Genomic DNA, 21008 nt, shown 5'->3' with positions numbered 1-21008 from the left:
GTTGCATTTCTATACACTAACAACGAAGTAGCAAAAAGAGAAATTAAGAATACAATACCATTTGCAATTGCAAGAAAAGGATAAAGTACCCAGGAATAAATTTAACCAAAGAGGTGAAAGATCTTACACTGAAAACTATAAAACATTGTTGAAAGAAATTGACAAGATACAAAGAAAGGAAAGATATTTCGTGCTCCTGAGTTAGAAGAGTTAACATAGTTAAAATGTCCAGACTTCCTAAAGCAATCTATAGATTCAATGCAATCCCTATCAAAGAGCCAACAACATTTTTCACAGAGATAGAACAAAGAATCCTAAAATTTATATGGAATAACAAAAGACCCTGAATAGCCGAAGGATTCCTGAGAAAAAAGAACAAAGCTGGAGGTATCACACTCCCTGATTTCAAAATATACTACAAAGCCATAGTAACCAAAACAGCATGGTACCAGCACAAAAACAGACGCACAGATCAATGGAACAGAATCGAGAGCCCAGAAATAAACCCACACATTTATGGGCAGCTAATATTCGACAAGGGAGCCAAGAGCATACAATGGAGAAAGGAGAGTCTCTTCAACAAATGGTGTTGGGAAAACTGGACAGCCACATGCAAAAGATGAAGGTAGACCATTATCTTATACCAGGCACAAAAATAAATCAAGATGGGGGGCTGGCCCCGTGGCCGAGTGGTTAAGTTCACGCGCTCCGCTGCAGGCGGCCCAGTGTTTCATTGGTTCGAATCCTGGGCGCGGACATGGCACTGCTCATCAGACCACGCTGAGGCGGCGTCCCACATGCCACAACTAAAAGAACCCACAACGAAGAATATACAACTATGTACCGGGGGGCTTTGGGGAGAAAAAGGAAATAATAAAATCTTTGAAAAAAAAAAAATAAATCAAGATGGATTAAAGACTTGAATGTAAGACCCAAAACCATGAAACTTCTAGAAGAAAACATAGGCAGTATGCTCTTTGACATCGGTCTCAGCAACATATTTTCAAGTACCATGTCTGACTGGGCAAGGGAAACAAAAGAAAAAAATGAACAAATTGGACTACATCAAACTAAAAAGGTTCTGCACAGCAAAGGAAACCATCAACAAAATGAAAAGACAACCTAACAATTGGGAGAAGATATTTGCAAACCATATATCAGATAAGGGGTTAATATCCAAATATACAAAGAACTCATACAGCTCAACAACAAAAAAACCAACAACCCAATTAAATAATGGGCAAACGATCTGAACAGAGATTTCTCCAAAGAAGATATACGGATCACCAACAGGCATATGAAAAGATGTTCAACATCATTAGCTACCAGGGAAATGCAAATCAAAACTACAATGAGATATCATCTCACTCCGGTCAGAATGTCTACAATTAATAAGACAGGAAACAACAAGTCTTGGAGAGGATGTGGAGAGAAGCGAACCCTCGTACACTGCTGGTGGGAGTGCAAACTGGTGCAGCCACTATGGAAAGCAGGATGGAATATCCTCAGAAAATTAAGAATAGATCCACCATATGATCCAGCTATCCCACTGCTGGGTATTTATCCAAAGAACTTGAAAACACAAAGGCATAAAGATACATGCTCCCCTATGTTCATTGCAGCATTATTCACAATAGCCAAACCTTGGAAGTAACTTAGATGCCCATCAAGGAACAAATGGATAAAGAAGATGTGGTATATATACACAATGGTATACTACTCAGCCATAAGAAATGATGAAATCTGGCCATTTGCGACAACATGGATAGACCTTGAGGGTAGTATGCTAAGTGAAATCAGTCAGAGGGAGAAAGTCAAATACCGTATGATCTCATTCATAAGTAGAAGATAATAACAATGACAAACAAACACATAGCAACAGAGACTGGACTGGTGGTTACCACAGGGGAAGCGGGGAGAGTGGAGGGCAAAAGGGGTGATTAGGCTCACATGTGTGGTGATGGACTATAAATAGTTTTGGGTGGTGAACATGATGTAACCTACACAGAATTCGAAATATATTACGATGTACATCTGAAAGCTATATAACGTTATAATCCAATGTTACTGCAATAAAAATAGGGCCAGCCCTGTGGCCGAGTGGTTAAGCTCATGTGCTCCGCTTCAGCAGCCCAGGGTTTCGCCGGTTCGAATCCTGGGCGAGAACATGGCACCGCTCATTAGGCCATGCTGAGGCAGCATCCCATATGCTACAACTAGAAGGACACACAAGTAAAATATACAATTATGTACTGGGGCGATTTGGGGAGAAAAAGCTAAAAAAAGAAAAAAACGATTGGCAACAGTTGTTAGCTCAGGTGCCAATCTTAAAAAAAAAAAGGCACATATTTCTTTGATTAAAATATTTAAAATGATAGAAAAAACCTGCATTTACATTAGTTTGACTATGCAAATTATTCATTTATAGGGCCAAGTAGCGTGCTAAAACTATGCATCTTTACTTAGAAGTAAGAGTTTCTAACCATTTTTTAAATTCAACTTCTTAGTCATACCTTCTATTGCATGGGGTACCATTTTACCTCCAGATACAACACTTAGAAGCCATTCAACATATTGATCTTATCTAAATTATTATTTTTATTACCTTCATTTTTCTTTTCTTTCTGGTTTTGTTTTTTGCTTTTTTTCATCTTTGGTTTTCCTTAAATGTCAGCTGATCCTTGGTTGTACATTAATTCTTAAGAATGAAGGTCTGTGTCAATTTTTCTAGGGAGCTAGTATGAGTATCCTGTGCTTTGTGTAAGTCTCCTCTTTTCCCATTGTCTTCATGAGTAGGAACATTGCCTGGGAGCTTTGTGATGTGGCTAGAATAAGTTAATCAATAGGCTTTATTAGAGGGAGCATGGTCAGATAGCCAGCAATTAAGCAAAGTGTCTCTCAAATACTAAAATTAAGAGTTTTCTCTTATTTACCGTGGAGTGCCAAATCCACACTAGAACTAACATTACCAGATAGTTCATTTGATTGTTTTAAAAGAGGGGATAAGACTTCAGGGTTTTTATGGGTAATAGTAAATATCCATCTACCAGCAGATATTTGACTAACGATAAATATCCATCTACCTGCAGCTTTGGGGCTTGAAGTGACAGCAGCAACAATTGGCACGGCTATTCCACGTACAGACCTTCAATTAATGCCCTTGTCTACAGTCATTCTCCTTCCAGCCCTTTTAAATTGCTAACTCCTAATTGATATCGTTTCTAAGGTTCAAAAGACACACCAGCTCTCCCACTGGAGCCCCTTTGAAGCGTATCTAGGTAAGTCTCCTACATAGTTTTGTCCAACAGGATGCTACCATCTATTTTTGGTTTTCTAGAAATGAGATAATCTGCTCATAAACTCCCTTCTCTCTGTTATGGGTTATTTTCTGTATATTGTCATCTCAACGGGGTCTGGGGGGATATAAAGCAAAAATGTGCTCAGTCTACCATCTTGTTAAAATACACACACACAAACATTTGTTTATGTATATACATGGCTTCCCTACTGAAGCTCTGTAAGGGCAAGGATGTATTGGAAAAAGCCTAGCACAGTGCTAGGAATATAACAGGTATTCAAAAGTATGTGGCTGATCAGATTCGGATGTGGAATAAAAGAAGTTACAAATGACAGAAAAGCTTAGCCTAGATGACAAGTATGCAAATAGAAACCATCAAATAAATAGTAGATTTTAAAAGAAAACTATTATTTTTGTGTTGGAAATCAAGAGTTATGCCCTAGCTTAGGTTTTATGGCTTTCATAGAGGCAAAGGGGGCAAATAATGGAAGCTATTTGGCAAGACTTGATTAACTGATACAGAGGTATTCTTGTTTTTTTTTTTCTTATTCTCCCCAAAGCCCCCCAAGTACCTAGTTGTATATTCTAGTTGTGAGTGCCTCTGGTTGTGCTATGTGGGACACTGTCTAAGCATGGCTTGACAAGCAGTGTCATGTCCATGCCCAGGATCCAAACCAGTGAAATCTTGGGTCACCCAAGCAGAGTGGGTGAACTCAACCAATCGGCCTTTGGGCCAGCCCCAAAGGTGTTCTTGTGTGCCAGAAACAGAGCCATACCACTTCACACAAAATCAGCAGGCACAGACAGAGTGTTGCTGCTATCAGAGAGAAAGCAGTGAAGTCATTTTAGCTCTTAGCTTTCGCCCAGCTAGGTTAATCAACTTGGAATATTCCTTATTCCAATGAGACCAGCTCTACCCATACTAGAGCACAGTAAGTAAGCACTTATCTAGCAGTACTACATTAATCCAGATTTAGTGTATCGTCTTCAAGAGTAGGTACTCAATAATTATTTAATGGGTGAATGTATCCCTAACACCTCACAAATCTGCTCCCTGAGTCAAAAAAAAAAAGTTTTAGAGGTGAAAGTCAAATGAGCCTATTAGTAATACTTTCATTGATCGTAACCATCATCAATGTGCCTGGCCCTGATCAGGAACTCAGTAAATACTTGTGGGCCAATGAGATCATTAATTAATGTTAATTTTTTGAGCCTTTAAAAAATGTCTGCTTCTAAAACAAAAGATGGTACACAAATTTGTAAACACTAAAAACTATTGAATTGTACACTTTCAACAGGTGAACATTATGATATATAAATTATATCTCAATAAAGCTGCAAAAAAAGAAGCTCACAAGGAAACTTTTCCAGGCCTTCTGAATGACTCTGGCAGCTTTATCCCTCTTTATAAATTCTGCCTCCTGTTTCCAAGGCATTTGAAAGTCCTAAAATAAGAAAAAGGGCATATTTAAAATTACTTTATATACTCCATTATGAAACCCACTAGAACTCAATGAAAATTAAGTAGAAAGTTGCATAAAGCAAATAATGAACATGAGATTTGGTATCAAAAGAATTATAATAAAAATAAAAATTGTTACCTATCATTGATTGCCTAACATGTTCCTTTGTTTCTTTTTTCTAATTAAAACAACAACCCTGCATGACAGATTTTACTAATATGCTTATATTAGAGATTAGAAGACTGAGCTTCAAGGTTTAAGGTCAAATAGTGATTAACTAAGCCAGTCTTGAATCCATGTCTGTTAGTCTTGAAAATCCATGACCTATCCCTGCCTCATTCAATGACTTCAAATAAGCTTTCCTTAATCAACATGCAGAGAGACAGAGTTTCATCCATAAATTTACGTAGGTCCCTAACATAGATTTAGAGATGATTAGAGATCTTTTCTTTGTTTGTAACTCTTAAAAGTGCTGACTACTCAATAAATCATGCATTAAATTGTCCCCCCAAAAAACGAGATGAAGCTTGACTATTAAGGAGCAAAGCAAAATCAGCAATTATAATCATAATTTTTATTAATAATATGAAGAAATTAGTAATAGAGAAGTCAGGAAGTCATTATAGCTTATGAGTCCTTAAAAAAGTTGCAGTAGGCAGAGAGGATCCCAAGAAGAAGTAGAGCAGGAAACACTAGAAGTCTGTCTCCCCATCTAGACAACAATTGCACTGGAAGAATCACATTAATAATTTTGGAACTCTGGAGTCTACTGAAGGCTTACAACTTCCAGGGAAAGCCTTGGAGGGTAAATTATGGTTCCTTTTGGTCAATTTAGCTCTTAGCCCAGTAGCACCTACCCATTCCCCCGCCCCAATCCCAGTAGCAAGCATCTCTGCACATGTTCTAGAAACAGACTGTACATAGCTTGTAGGAGCCAGGGTAGGGAAAAAAGGGTTTTGTCCTCCAAATATAGGAGATCTGTGCTCTGATAGTTGATTGCTACTTCTGATCACAGGGATGTGGACAAACAAGAGGGCAGCCATTGTTGTTGCATCTCCTCACATTGTTGCAAGCCTCCGCCTCTAGCTGAGGTAACTTCCAGGGCATTTAAAGAGCTAGTGCCCTTTTCCTCCCCTCTACATTGTTCTCTTTTCCCCTTTTGGGAGCTAGACCCTCAAGACTAGGACGTTCAAAAACAACTACACATACAAAGAAAATGAGAAATTGACCAGGCATGCCCAGGGAAAGGCACAGGCTCAGAAAATACCTGAGAAGACCTTAAATTTTCAGGCTGATCCTTGGCTGATCCTTGGCTGATCCTTGTAGGCTGTAGAAACATCCTACAACAATCAAAAACAAAAACAATTTTTAAAAAAACAGTAAATGCTGGGGAAGGGGGAGAATCTGATTTCCAGAGTTACCACATTATTAAGTTCAAATGCCCAGTTTTCAACAAAAAAAATCACAAGGCACACAAAGAAACACAAAAATATGGCCTATTCAAAGGAAAAAATAAATCAACATAAACTGAACCTGAAAAAAGACCTGATGATAGATCTTAAACAAAGTCTTTAAAACAATTACCTTAAAGATGTTCAAAGAACTAAAGGAAGATGTGGAGAAATTCAAGAAAATGACATATACACAAAATGGAAATATCAATAAAGAGACAGAAAATCTAAAGAGAAACCTAATATAAATTCTGAAGCTGAAAAGTAGAGTAACTGAAATGAAAAATTTATTACAGGGATTCAAAAGCAGAGCTGAGCAGGCAGAAGAATCAGCAAACTTGAAGATAGAACAATGGAAATTGTTGAGTCTGAGGAATAGAAAGAAAAAAAGACTGAAAAAAATGAACAAGCCTAAGAGACCTGTAGTACACCAGCAAGTAGACCAACATACAGATGGTGGAAGCCCCAGAAGGAGAAGAGAGAGAGAAAGAGGCAGAAAGAATATCTCAAGAAATAATGGCTGAAAACTTCTCAAATTTGATGAAAGACATTAATGCAAACATCCAAGAAGTTCAACAAACTCCAAGTAAGATGACTCAAAGATATCCTCACCAAGACACATAATTAAACTTTCAAAAGCGAAAGATAAAGAGAGACTCTTGAAAGCAGTAAGAGAGAAGTGATTCACACATACAAGGAAATCTCAAAGAAAAAACTGTGAACTGAGTATCCTATATATAGCAAAACTATCTTTCAAGAATGAGGGAGAAGGAGTGACATCAGCATTATGGCAGAGTGAGCTTGCCCAGGACTCTCTTCCCTCCAACATACAACAAAAAGGAGCAACCATATTCCAACAAAAAATATCCAAATAGCACAGGAATCCTCGGAGACCCACAGCAGCCAAACAACAGAGGGCGGAGAGGCTGGAGTGCCCCTTGTAGGAGCTGGAATGAGGTAAGAGAGAACTTCACTCCCTCCCCTAAAGACTGGGACGGCTGCCACCAGAGGCCCCATGAGGGAAGGAGTGGGGGAGGGGTTGCAGGTCTGCAGGGTCAGCACCTTTGCAACCTAGAGGGAAGCCCTCTAATGGGGCAAAAGCTTTCGCCTGGCATGACCTCATCAAGCCAAGACCCCAGGAGACCAGATGGCAAGAGCTGATCGGGAAACCCTGGTCTGCACAAAAGAGAAAGCGCCATGCCCAACCCATGCTGTGCCATGCCATGTCGGCTGAAGGCCGAGGGCTCAGACTATGTGGCTCTTGATCCCCATCTAGTGGTGATAGGCTGTAACTGCAACCAAATAACATCACAATGGGCAAGACCCGTAGTTCCAGCATCTGGCAATTCATCAAATCTCCAGACCAGAGGGAAAACAATAAATACCCAGAATTATGTCCTGAAGACTCAGAAAGAAGTAAACTAAACGACAATGAATTCAGAATAGCTACCGTCAAAAAACTCAATGAGTTTAAAGAAAATACAGAGAAACAATTCAACGAGTTCTGGAGCTACTTTACAAAAGAGATTGAAACTATAAAGAAGAATCAATCAAAAATACTAGAGATGAAAAATACAATGGAAGAGATAAAACAAAATATGGATTCTATGAATGCTCGTGTGGACACCATAGAGGAGCAAATCAGCATAATCGAAGATAGACATGTTGAATGGCTCCAGACAGAGGAGGAGAGGGAACTAAGACTAAAAAGAAATGAAGAAAACCTCCAAGAAATAGCTGATGCAATGAGGAAATGCAATATAAGAATTATAGGTATCCAAGAAGGTGAAGAGAAGGAGAATGGAGCAGAAAGTATGTTCAAAGAAATAATAGCAGAGAACTTCCAAAATCTAGGGAATGAGAGAGAAATGTGTGTGGAGAAAGATTTCAGATCTCCTAGATTTGTCAATGTAAAAATACCTACTGGAAGGCATATAGTAGTAAAACTGGCAAAACTGAATGAGAAAGAAAGAATACCCAGGGCAGCAAGGCAGAAGAAAATAACCTACAAAGGAACCCCAACAGGCTTTCAGTGGATTTCTCTGCAGAAACCTTACAAGATAGGAGAGAATGGAATGATTAAATCTTTCCCAGACCAACAAAAGCTAAGGGACTTCACAGCCACGAGGCCCCCCTCCCAACCGCCGAAAAGAAATCCTCAAGACAGCCTTCATACCTGAAAAAAGAAAAAAAGGGAGAAAGGGGTCACAAAACACAGAGTAAGGAGACAAATAGAATCAGAATAGGATAGCAAATAATCAACTATAGCATTAGGATAAATGGAAGGAAAACACCAAAAAACAAAGACAATCTTGTCACTTTAACCACAAACTCACAATACAACTTGGAATAAGATGTGAAAATAATGACTTAGGAGGGGAGGAGGCAAGGGACTGAATCAGTTTAGACTAAGGAAATAGGCCATCAGAAAATGGACTATGTTATGCACAAGACTCTGAATACAAACTTTAGGGTAGCCACTAAACTAAAAAGCAGAACAGAGACACAAAAAATAAGGGAAAAACTAAGAAACATAGCATAAGAAACTGCAGAAGTCAATGGGTAGACTAAAACACACAGGACAAGAAACAAAGGAAGTGCAGGAAAACCAGAAAACAAGTGACAGAATGACAGCATTAAGCCCTCATACATCAATAATCACCCTAAATGTAAATGGATTGAACTCGCCAATAAAAAGACACAGAGTGGCAAGATGGATTAAAGAACAAGATCCAACAATTTGTTGCCTCCAGGACACACCTCAGCTCCAATGACAAATAAAGGGTCAGAGTAAAGTGGTGGAAGACAATACTCCAAGCTAATGGCAAACAAAAGAAAGCAGGTGTTGCAATACTTATATCAGACAAAATAGATTTCAAGATAAAGCAAGTAATGAGAGACAAAGAGGGGCAGTATATAATGATCAAAGGAACACTACATGAAGAAGAAATAACACATAAATATCTATGCAACCAACAAGGGAGCACCAAAGTTCATAAAGCAACTATGCACAAACCTAAAAGAAGATATCAAAAATAATACAATAATAGTAGGGGACCTCAACACCCCACTCACATCATTGGACAGATCATCCAGACAGATAATCAACAAGGAAACAGTGTAATTAAATGAAAAGCTAAAACAGCTGGACTCAATAGACATATATAGAACACTCCATCCAAAAACAGCAGAATACACATTCTTCTCAAGTGTACACAGACCATTCTCAAGGTAGACCATATGTTGGGAAACAAGGCAAGCCTCTACAAATTAAAAAAAATTGAAATAATAACAAGCATCTTCTCTGATCATAATGCTATAAAGCTAGAAATTAATTACAACAAAAAAGCTGAGAGAGGGACAAAGATGTGGAGACTAAACAATATGCTATTGAACAAGCAATGGATCACTGAAGAAATTAAAGAAGAAATCAAAAAATATCTGGAGACAAATGAACATGGTAACATGCCATACCAACTCATATGGGATACAGCAAAAGCTGTATTAAGAAGGAAATTCATCACAATACAGGCACACCTTAACAAATAAGAAAAATCCCAAATAAGCAATCTCAAACTACACCTAACTGAATTAGAGAAAGAAGAACAAACAAAGCCCAAAGTCAGCAGAAGGAGAGAAATAATAAAAAATTGGAGCAGAAATAAATGCTATTTAAACAAAAAAGGCAGTAGAAAGGATCAATGACACAGAGAGCTGGTTCTTTGAGAAGATAAATAAAATTGCCAAACCCCTAGCTATACTTACAAAGAAAAAAGAGAGAAAGCTCAAATAAAATCAGAAATGAAAATGGAGAAATAACAACAGACTCCACAGAAATACAATGGATTATAAGAGAATACTATGAAAAACTATATACCAACAAAATGGATAACCTAGAGGAAATGGATAAATTCTTAGACTCTTACAATCTTGAAAAGCTAAGTCAAAAAGAAGCAGACAATCTGAACAGACCAATCACAAGGAAAGAGATTGAAACTGCAATGAAAAGCATCCCAAAGAATAAAACCCAAGGACCAGATGGCTTTCCTGAGGAATTCTAACAAACTTTCAAGGAGGATTTAACACGTATACTTTTCAAGCTATTCCAAAAATTAGGGAGGATGGAATACTCCCTAACACATTCTACAAGGCCAACATCACTCTGATACCAAACCCTGACAAGGACAGCAAGAAAAAGGAGAACTACAGGCCAATATCACTGATGAACATAGATGTAAAATGTTGGCAACCCGAATTCAGCAATACATCAAAAGGATCATACATCATGATCAAGTGGGATTCATACCAGGGAAACAGGGATGGTTCAACATCCACAAATCAATCAACATGATACACCACATCAACATATTGAGGAATAAAAACCACATGATCATCTCAACAGATGCAGAGAAAGCACTTGACAAGATCCAACAGCCATTTATGATAAAAACTCACAACAAAATGGGGATAGAAGGAAAGTACCTCAACATAATAAAGGCCATATATGACAAACCCACAGCCAACATCATACTCAATGGGCAAAAACTGAGTGCCATCCCCCTGAAAACAGGGATGAGACAAGGATGCCTTCTATCACCACTCTTATTCAAGATAGTACTGGAGGTTTTGGCCAGAGCAATTAGGCAAGAGAAAGGAATAAAAGGAATCCAAATAGGAAGGGAAGAAGTGAAACTCTAGCTGTTTGCAGACAACAGGATCTTATATATAGAAAACCCTAACGAATCCATTGGAAAACTTTTAGAAATAATCAACAACTACAACAAAGTTGCAGGGTACAAAATCAAGTTACATAAATCAGTAGCATTTCTACACTCTAATAACGAACTAACAGAAAAAGAACTCAAGAACACAATACCATTCACAATTGCAACAAAAAGAATAAAACACCTTAGGGTGAACTTAACTAAGGAAGTGAAAAACCTATGCAACGAAAACTACAAGACTTTCCTGAAGGAAATTGATGATGACATAAAGAGATGGAAAGACATTCCATGCACATGGATTGGAAGAATAAACAACGTTAAAATGTCCATACTACCTAAAGCAATCTACAAATTCAATGCAATCCCAATGACATTCTTTACAGAAATAGTACAAAGAATCCTAAAATTCATATGTGGCAACAAAAGACCCCAAACTGCTAAAGCAATCCTGAGAAAAAAGAACAAAGCTGGAGGCATCACAATCCCTGACTTCAAAACATACTACAAAGCTACAATAATTAAAACAGCATGGTACTGGTACAAAAACAGATGCACAGATCAATGGAACAGAATTGAAAGCCCAGAAATAAAACCACACATCTATGGACAGCTAATCTTTGACAAAGGAGCTGAGGGCATACATTGGACAAAAGAAAGTCTTTTCAACAAATGGTGCTGGGAAAACTGGACAGTCACATGCGAAAGAATGAAAATTGACCATTCTTTTTCACCATTCACAAAAATAAACTCAAAATGGATCAATAAGCTAAAGGTAAGACCTGAAACCATAAGGCTTCTAGAAGAAAATATAGGCAGTACATTCTTTGACATTGGTATTAAAAAGATCTTTTCAGAGACCATGTCTTCTCAGACAAGGGAAACAATAGAAAGAATAAACAAATGGGACTTTATCAGACTAAAGCACTTCTTCAAGGCAAAGGAAAACAGGATTGAAACAAAAAAACAACCCACTAATTGGGAAAAGATATTTGCAAGTCATATATCCGACAAAGGGTTAATCTCCATACTATATAAAGAACTCACACAAATCAACAACAAATAATCAAACAACCCGATCAAAAAATAGGCAGGAGACATGAACAGACATTTCTCCAAAGAAGATATACGGATGGCCAATAGGCATATGAAAAGATGTTCATCATCACGGATCATCAGTGAAATGCAAATCAAAACTACACTAAGACATCACCTTATACCCATTAGAATGGCAAAAATAACCAAAACAAAAAGTGACAAATGTTGGAGAGGTTGTGGAGAAAAACAAACCCTCATACACTGCTGGTGGGAATGCAAACTGGTGTAGCCACTATGGAAAACAGTATGGAGATTTCTCAAAAAGTTAAAAATAGAAATACCATATGACCCAGCCATCCCACTACTGGGTATGTATTCAAAGAACCTGAAATCAGCAATTCCAAAAGTCCCATGCACCCCTATGTTCATTGCAGCATTATTTACAATAGCCAAGACATGGAAGAAACCTAAGTGCCCATCAACAGATGATTGGATAAAGAAGATGTGGTATATATATACCATGGAATACTACTCAGCCATAAAAAAGAGTAAAATCATCCCATTCACAACAGAATGGATGGAACTTGAGGGAATTATGTTAAGTGATATAAGCCAGATAGAGAAAGACAATCTCTATATGACTCCACTCATATGTGGAAGTTAATCATGTAGACAAAGAGAACAGATTAGTGGCTACCAGGGAAAAGACAGGGGCGGGGGGTGGGCACAAAGGGTGAAGTGGTGCACCTAAAACACGACTGAGAAACAATAATGTACAACTGAAATTTCACAAGGTTGTAAACTATCATAAAATCAATGAAAATTAAAAAAAAAAAATTGAGGGAGAAAGTAAGACATCCCCAGATAAAAGCTGAAGGAGTTTGCTACCACTAGACCTGCTCTGCAAGAAATGCTCAAGGGAATTGTGCAGGGTAAAATAAAAAGACACTTGACAGTAACACTAAGCTGTATGAAGAAATAAAGATTTTAATAAAGGTAAATACATGAGCAATTATAAAAGCCAGTATTATCATAACAATGGTCTGTAACTCTACTTTTTTTTGTTTTATACATGATTTAAGAGAATAATATGCTTTAAAAAATTATTAGTCTAAAACTAGTATTATTGTAACTTTGGTTTGTAATTCCACATGCTATTTTCTATATAATTTAAGAGACAAATACATTTAAAAGAATTAGTAGACTATGTTTTTGGATACACAATGTATAAAGATGTAATTTTGTGACATCAACAATCAAAAGGCATTTGGATGGAGCTGTAAAGGAGAGTTTTTGTAGGTTATTGAAGTTAAGCTGGTATAATTTCACATTGGAGTATTACAACTTTGGGATCTTAAATGTAATCCCCATGGCAACCACAAAGGAAATAAGAAAAGGATTTAAATGTTTTACTATAAAAAACTAACAAACACAAGAGAAGATAGTAATGCAGGAAATAATGGACAAACAAGCTATGGGGCATACAAAAAACAAAGAGCAAAATGACAGAAGTAAGGTCCTCTTTATCAGTAATTACTTGAAATGTAAACGGTTTAAACTCTCCAATCAGAATACAAGGATTGGCTGAATGGATACAAATACAAGATCCAACTATATGCTGTCTACAACAGACTCACTTTAGATCCAAAGACACAAATATATTGAAAGTGAAAGAATGGAAAAAGATATACCATGCAAATAGTAACCAAAAGAGAGGAGGGGTGGATATTTTATATCAGACTTTAAATGAAAAAAGTTTATAAGATACAAAGAAGGACATTATATATTAACAAAAATCTCAACAGACCATGAAGATATAACAATTACAAACATTTATGCATCTAATAACAGACCAGCAAAATATATGAAGCAAAAGGTGACAGAATTGAAGGGAGGAACAGACATATTTATATGTCATAGACATATATGGCTCTACTATAACAGTTGGAGACTTCAATAACCTACTCTTAATAATGGGTAAGACAACCACACAGAAGATAAATAAGGAAACAGAGGACTTGAAAACATAATAAATCAACTCAATCTAACAGACATATATAGAACAGTCTAACAAAGAACAGCAGTACTCACATTCTTCTCAAGCGCACATGGAACATTTTCTAAGACAGAGTATATTATAGGCCACAAATTAAGTCTCAAAATATTTTAAAAGACAGATATCATACAAAGTATCTTCTTCAAGCACAATGACATGAAGTTAGAAATCAACAACAGAGGTAAAACTGAAAAGTTTCCATGCTTGTAAAAATTAAACAATGTACTCTTAAATAACAAATGGATCAAAGAAGAAATCACTTAGGAAATTAGAAAATACTTAGAGATAAATAGAAACTAAAATACAACATACCAAAACTTATGGGGTGCAGCAAAAGCAGTCTTAAGAGGAAAACTTATAGCTATATACATACTTACCTTAAAAAACAAGAAAGATCTCAAATCAACAACCTAAATTTATAACTTAAGGAAATAGTAAAAGAAGAACAAACTAAACCCAAACTAGCATAAGGAAGGCGATTAGAGCAGAGATGAAAGAGAGAACAGAAAAACAATAGAGTAAATCAATGAAATCAAAGCTGGTTCTTTTAAAAGATCAACAAAATTGGCAAATCTTTAGCTAGATAGACCAAGAAAAAATTACTAAAATAAGAAATGAAAGTAGGTCAATACCACTGATTCCAAAGAAATAAAAAGTATTATAAGAGAGTACTATGAACAATTATGTACCAACAAATTTAATAACCTAGATAAAATTGACAAATTCCTAGAAACACAAAATCTACTGAGACTAAGTCACAAGGAAATAGAACATATGAATAAACCTATAACTAGTAAGGAGATTGAATCAGTAATCAAAAATATCCCAACAAATAAAAGCCCTGGATCTGCTACCTTTACTGGTTAATTCTATGAAAGATTTAAAGAAGAACTAATACCAATCCTTCTCAAACAATTTCAAAAAACTGAATAGCAGGGAACACATCCTGACTCATTCTATGAGGCCAGAGTTACCCTATACCAAAACCAGACAAAGACACTACAAGAAAAGAAAACTACAGACCAATATTCCTATGAACATCGACACAAAAATCCCCAACAAAATACTACCAAACCAAGTTCAGCAGAATATTAAAAGGATTATACACCATGAACAAATGAGATTTATTCCTGGAACGCAAAGATGGTTCAATATACAAATCTCAATCAATGTAATATGCCACACTAACAGAAAAAAAAGACATGCACAATCATCTAAATTGATGCAGAATAGTATTTGACATCATCATCATGACTCTTTCAGCATAAAAACACTCAACAAACCAGGAATAGAATGAAACTGCCTCAACATGATAAAAGCCATATGTGAAAACCCCACAACAAACATCATACTCAGTGGTAAAAGGCTGAAAGTTTTTCCTCTAGGATCAGGAACAAGGCAAGGATGTTCACTTTCACTGCTTCTATTCAACATAGTACTGGAAGTTCTAGCCAGAGCAATTAGGCAAGAAAGGGAAATAAAAGACAGTCAAATTAGAAAGGAAAGAATAAAATTATCTCTGTTCTCAGATAATATGATCTTATATGTAGAAAATCCTAATTATTCCACAAAAAAACTTTTAGAACTAATAAATGAATTCAGCAAAGTAGTAGGATACAAAGTCATCACACAGAAGTCAGTTGCATTTCTACACAACAACAATGATCAGGGGCTGGACCAGTGGCATGGTGGTTAAGTTCGCATGCTCTGCTTCAGCACCCTGGGGTTCACAGGTTTAGATCCTAGGTATGGACCTACACATCACTCATCAAGCCATGCTGTGGCAGCATCTCACATACAAAATAGACAAAGATTGGCAGAGATGCTATCTCAGGGCCAATCTTCCTCAAAAAAAAAAAAAATAACAATCTGAAAAAGAAATTATTATCTACAACCATACCATCATAAAAGCACCCGATCTCATCTGAAAAATTACAAAAACAATTCTATATACAATAGCATCAAATAGAATAAAATACTTAGGAATTACTTTTACCAAGGAGGTGAAAGACTTGTACAATGAAAACTACAATACACTGCTGAATGAAATTAAAGAAGAGATAAATAAATGGAAATATATCTCATGTTCATAGATTGGGAGACAATATTTTTAAGATGTCAATACTACCCAAAGCGACCCACATATCCAATGTAATCTCTATCAAAATCCCAAAGACATTATTTTGTAGAAATAGAAAAGCCCACTCTAAAATTCCTATGGAATCTCAAGGGACCTAGAATAGCCAATGCAATCTTAAAAAAGAACAGGGGCCAGCCTGGTGGTGCAGCGGCTAAGTTCACACATTCCACTTCAGTGGCCTGGGGCTCACTGGTTCAGATCCTGGGTGCGGACATGGTACTGCTCAGCAAGCCACCCTGTGGTAGGCATCCCACATATAAAGTGGAGGGAGATGGGCACAGATGTTAGCTCAGGGCCAGTCTTCCTCAGCAAAAAGAGGAAGATTGGCAGCAGATGTTAGGTCAGGGTTAATCTTCGAAAAAAAAAGGGAACAACAACAAAGCTGGGGGACCACACTTCCTGATTTTAAAACTTATTACAAAGCTACAGTACTCAAAACAATGTGGCACTAGCATAAAGACTGACACACAGACCAATGGAATAGAATAGAGAGTCCAGGAATAAAACCTCATATATATGGTCAAATGATTTTCCACATGGGTGCCAAGACATTCAACAGAGGAAGGACAGTCTTTTCAACAAATGATGCTGAGAAAATTGGATATCTACAAGCAAGAGAATGAAGTTTGAACCTTATCTAACACTATATATAAAAACTAATTCAAAATAGATCAAAGACATAAATGTAAGACATAAAACTCTTAGAAGAAAACATAGGGCTTCACAACACTGGATTTGGCAATGATTTCTTGGACATACCAAATGAATAGGCAACAAAAGAAAAAAAAATTGGGCTTCATGAAAATTAAAAATTCTGTGCATCAAAAGACACTATCACCAGAGTAAAAAGACAACCCACAGAATGAGAGAAAACATTTGCAAATCATATATCATTTATTAAAAATTATTTCATTGAGGTCATATTGACTTATAACATTACGTAAATTTCAGGCATACATTATTATATTTCAGTTTCTGTGTAGACTGCATCACGTTGACTACCAATAGTCTAGTTTTTTCTGTCACCATACATATGTGTCCCTTTACCTCTTTTGCCCTCCCCCCACCTGCAAATCACATATCTGATAAGGGTTTAATATCTAGAACGTAAGGAGAACTCCTAAAATTCGACAACAACAAAAAAAACCTGATTTAAAGTGGACAAAATAGGTATTTCTCCAAAGAAGATACACAAATAGCCAATAATTATATAAAAAGTCATTCAAGATCACTAATCATGAGAGAGATGCAAATCTAAACTACAATGAGATACCATCTCACACCCATTAGGATGGTTACTATCAAAAAGAAACAAAAGAATAAAACCCAGAAAATAAGAAATGTTGTAAGAATGTGGAGAAATTGGAACTCACATGCACTGTTGGTGGGAATGTAAAAATGGTTTAGCTGCCATGGAAAAGAATATGATGATTCCTCAAAAAACTAAAAATAGAATTACCATATGATCCAGTAATTCCCCTTCTGGGTATACACCAAAGGAATTGAAAGTAGGGTCTCAAAGGGATATTTGTACACCCAAGTTCATAGCATCATTATTCATAATGACTAAACACAGAAACAACCCAAGAGTCCATTAATGGATGAACAGATAAACAAAATGTGGTGTACATATACAATGGAATATTATTCAGCCATTAAAAGGAAGGAAATCTCACATATACTACACCATGGATGAACCTTGAGGATATTACACTAAGTATATAATCCAATCACAAAAAGATAAATACTGTATGATTCCACTTATATGAGATACTTATAGTAATCAAAATCATGGAGACTAAAGTAGAAGGGTGATTGCCAGTGGCATGAATGGAGTATGGGGAGTGGGGATATTGTTGAATAGGTATAGAGTTTCAATTTTACAAAATGAAAAGAATTAATGGAGATTGATGGTGGTGATGGTTATACAACACTATGAATGTATTTAATATCGCTGAGCTGTACATTTAAAACGGTTAAGCTGGTAAATTTTATGTGTATTTTACCACACATAAAAAAAGTTACAGGAAGCTAAATTCTTATTTATGCTGCTTAAATGTTTATTATCCCAAAAAGGATCTCATTAAAATCGAATGATTGATTAGGTCAATAATGAAACTGTTCCAATATTGCTCCAGTGTTATCAGAAAAGTTTAATCCAAGAATTTTCTTTGTCTAGGTTGTATAAATTATGTACAGTTATATTCATTTTCAGTATACATAATGAAAGGAAATACAAGCCATACATAAGATTTGCACATAACCTATTGATTTTGTAGTCTTCTTACACATAACCATAAAAGGAAGACTATTGAACTGAAAGACTGTAGAAGTGTTTTAGTTTTAATTCACAGTGCTACTTAATGTAACCTTGGACAAATAGCTTAACATCTTTAGGTTTCAGTTTCATTACTTATAAAATAAAAGCACTGCAATAAACTAACTCCAAAGGCACTTTCAGTTTCACAATTTTATGAGTTTACATTATAAAGGATTCACTGCTCCAGCAGTCAAATATAAAGGGAAAAAAGGTCCTGTACTGAACACAGGGAGAAACATGGATTTTACTTAATCTCAGAGTTATTAATACTTCACAGTCTAAAATAATGTCACTCATTACATTTACAACAGCACTATGGTTCTGCATGCTTTATCACAGTCTAAACTAAGTGAATATATTTGCTTAAAATTTAAAATTTCTGAACTGTTGCTTGTAAAATGCTAAATGTATAAGGGTTTAGAAATTCCAAAACTCTGAAGTATTTATATATAACACACATCTACTAATATGTGCATTATCTTTAGAGAGACAGAGAGACAGGGACCAAACAGAAAAACTCTCTAAAGGATATGCAATATATAGGAAAAATGAAAGAAAAACCTATTTATATATTTGTTATTTTCTCTCTTTTGATGTTTAAAATTATTTGCAAGCATAAAACTAAAGTTGTTCTCTTCCTGTATATATTGTTGACATTTTTAAGAGTAGGGACAAAGTGCTCTACGAAAAAATGTATAACATTTTTCTTTGTCTTCAAATAGCTTTAATAATACAGGAGACATAGGGATATAGGTTAAGTCTGTGGGTCTGAATTAAGACAGGTCGGGGTTTAAATCTTAACAAATTCTACCTCATACTTAGCTGCATGATCTTGTATAAGTTATTTAACTTATTCAAACTTCAGTTTCCTCATCTGTAAAATATGCAGACTCATAGTACCTATCTTACAGGATTATCAGGGTTGAATCAGATAACACAGGTAAAGCATTCAGTACAGTTTCTGGCCCACCATAACCACTCAATAAGTTGTATCTATTAGGATACTACAAACTATTTCAAAAGTAAGAACACTTCATGTACATTATTCTGGTTTAAAAACTGCTGTAACTGAGCATTTTAACCACAACTGTTCTCATAATTTACAAATAACTATTAGCACAAACAATAGCATGGAATGATATTTGGGGCTTAAAAGATTTGTTAATTTTGATCAAAGGATAGTATTTTGAAATATACTCTTTTTAGCCAGCAGGTGGAGAAGGAAAGAAGTATAATTTATCTGTATATTTCAGGACACTTCAGGAAAAAAAAGTTTTCCTTGTGAATAGTGTGATAACCAGTCTTAATAATTTTTAAGGGACTATTCCTATTTCTATTATTAAAAGAGATAGAGAAGATAATTTTGCCATCTGAGATTTATCATAACTTCAAAAATCATATCAAAATTTCAACTTTGAAATGTAAGGAAAAAGTAGAAAAGTAATTATACTGAATTTTGAAATATGGTAGTCACCTCAGTTCATTACTCTTATGTTTTCCTGTCCATGTTCTTTTTCAATGGTCAACATACAGAATACAGCTATTTGGTTATTCACAAATAACCACAGAATTAGGGCAATATTTCAACAGCATTAGAAAAATACGTAAATATCATTCCCTACTTAACATCTCACTACTGTTTAAAATCCAAAATTATTCATAGTATTGTCTAGATTTATATACCTTTAAATTTATTATGTAAATAAGACACAAATACATTCTTGGAGCAAAAAATTCAAATATAGTATAACAGTAAAAAGTGAAAATCTTCCATATCCATTTCTTCTAGTCCAGTTCTCCCTTCAAAAGTTATCTTTATCTCTGTTAGTAGATGTGATTCTTCCAGATCTTTTCTTATATATTAAAAAATTTTAAATATATATCTATACACACAACCATATATTATAGTATACATATACACACATACATACATATACCATGCAGGTTTGTTTGTTTCCATTAAGGTGATGAAACTATAAATAGTTTCTTCTTTATTTACTTAACAATATGTATTGGAGACTCTTCCATCTTTATACACATAGATTCCTAAGTATGGATATGTCATATTCCTAAGTATGTCAGTGTACATCAGTATTCCTAAGTATGGATATGTCATAATTTATTTTCTCTTTATTATTGGACATTCAGACTGTTTCTATATTTTTGCTGTTACAATTACAAAGTTAATATCCTTATGCATATATTTGAGTACGTGTGCAACTATTTTTGTTGGATAGATTTTTAGAAATGGAATTGCTGTGACAAAAGGTATGCACATACATATTTGCATTGTCTCTCTCCGGAAGGTGATACAAGAAACTGCTAACAGTGATAGTCTCTGGGGAGGGACCAGGGGGACTAAGGGACCTGAGTTAGGAACGAAAAGGAGATTTTATGCCAGTATACTCTTTCACACCGTGATTTTAGTTTTACGATGTGCATGTAGTTCAGATATATATAACTTCACACAAAAAAGAACAGAGTATGCACATTGAAATTTTCACACTGCCATATTGTCCTC

General features: G+C 35.7%; 1 protein-coding gene across 1 annotated transcript in view; it reads right to left on the bottom strand.

Moving 5' to 3' along the window:
• The window catches only part of C20H11orf65 (chromosome 20 C11orf65 homolog), a 76688-nt gene that overhangs the window by 46436 nt on the left and 9244 nt on the right, over positions 1–21008 (bottom strand). Inside the window, exons 2-3 of the mRNA XM_044753396.2 lie at positions 6029–6101; positions 4654–4743 (exon numbers count right to left, since the gene is read on the bottom strand). Coding sequence (XP_044609331.1) covers positions 4654–4743; positions 6029–6100 — 162 coding nt within the window. The 5' untranslated portion in view covers position 6101. The remainder of the gene's footprint in view (positions 1–4653; positions 4744–6028; positions 6102–21008) is intronic.

Source organism: Equus asinus, chromosome 20, assembly GCF_041296235.1.
Source record: "Equus asinus isolate D_3611 breed Donkey chromosome 20, EquAss-T2T_v2, whole genome shotgun sequence".
NCBI classification, from domain to species: Eukaryota; Metazoa; Chordata; class Mammalia; order Perissodactyla; family Equidae; genus Equus; species Equus asinus.
Note: the sequence above shows the minus strand (reverse complement) of the source record. Positions and strands in the feature narration are given on the sequence as shown.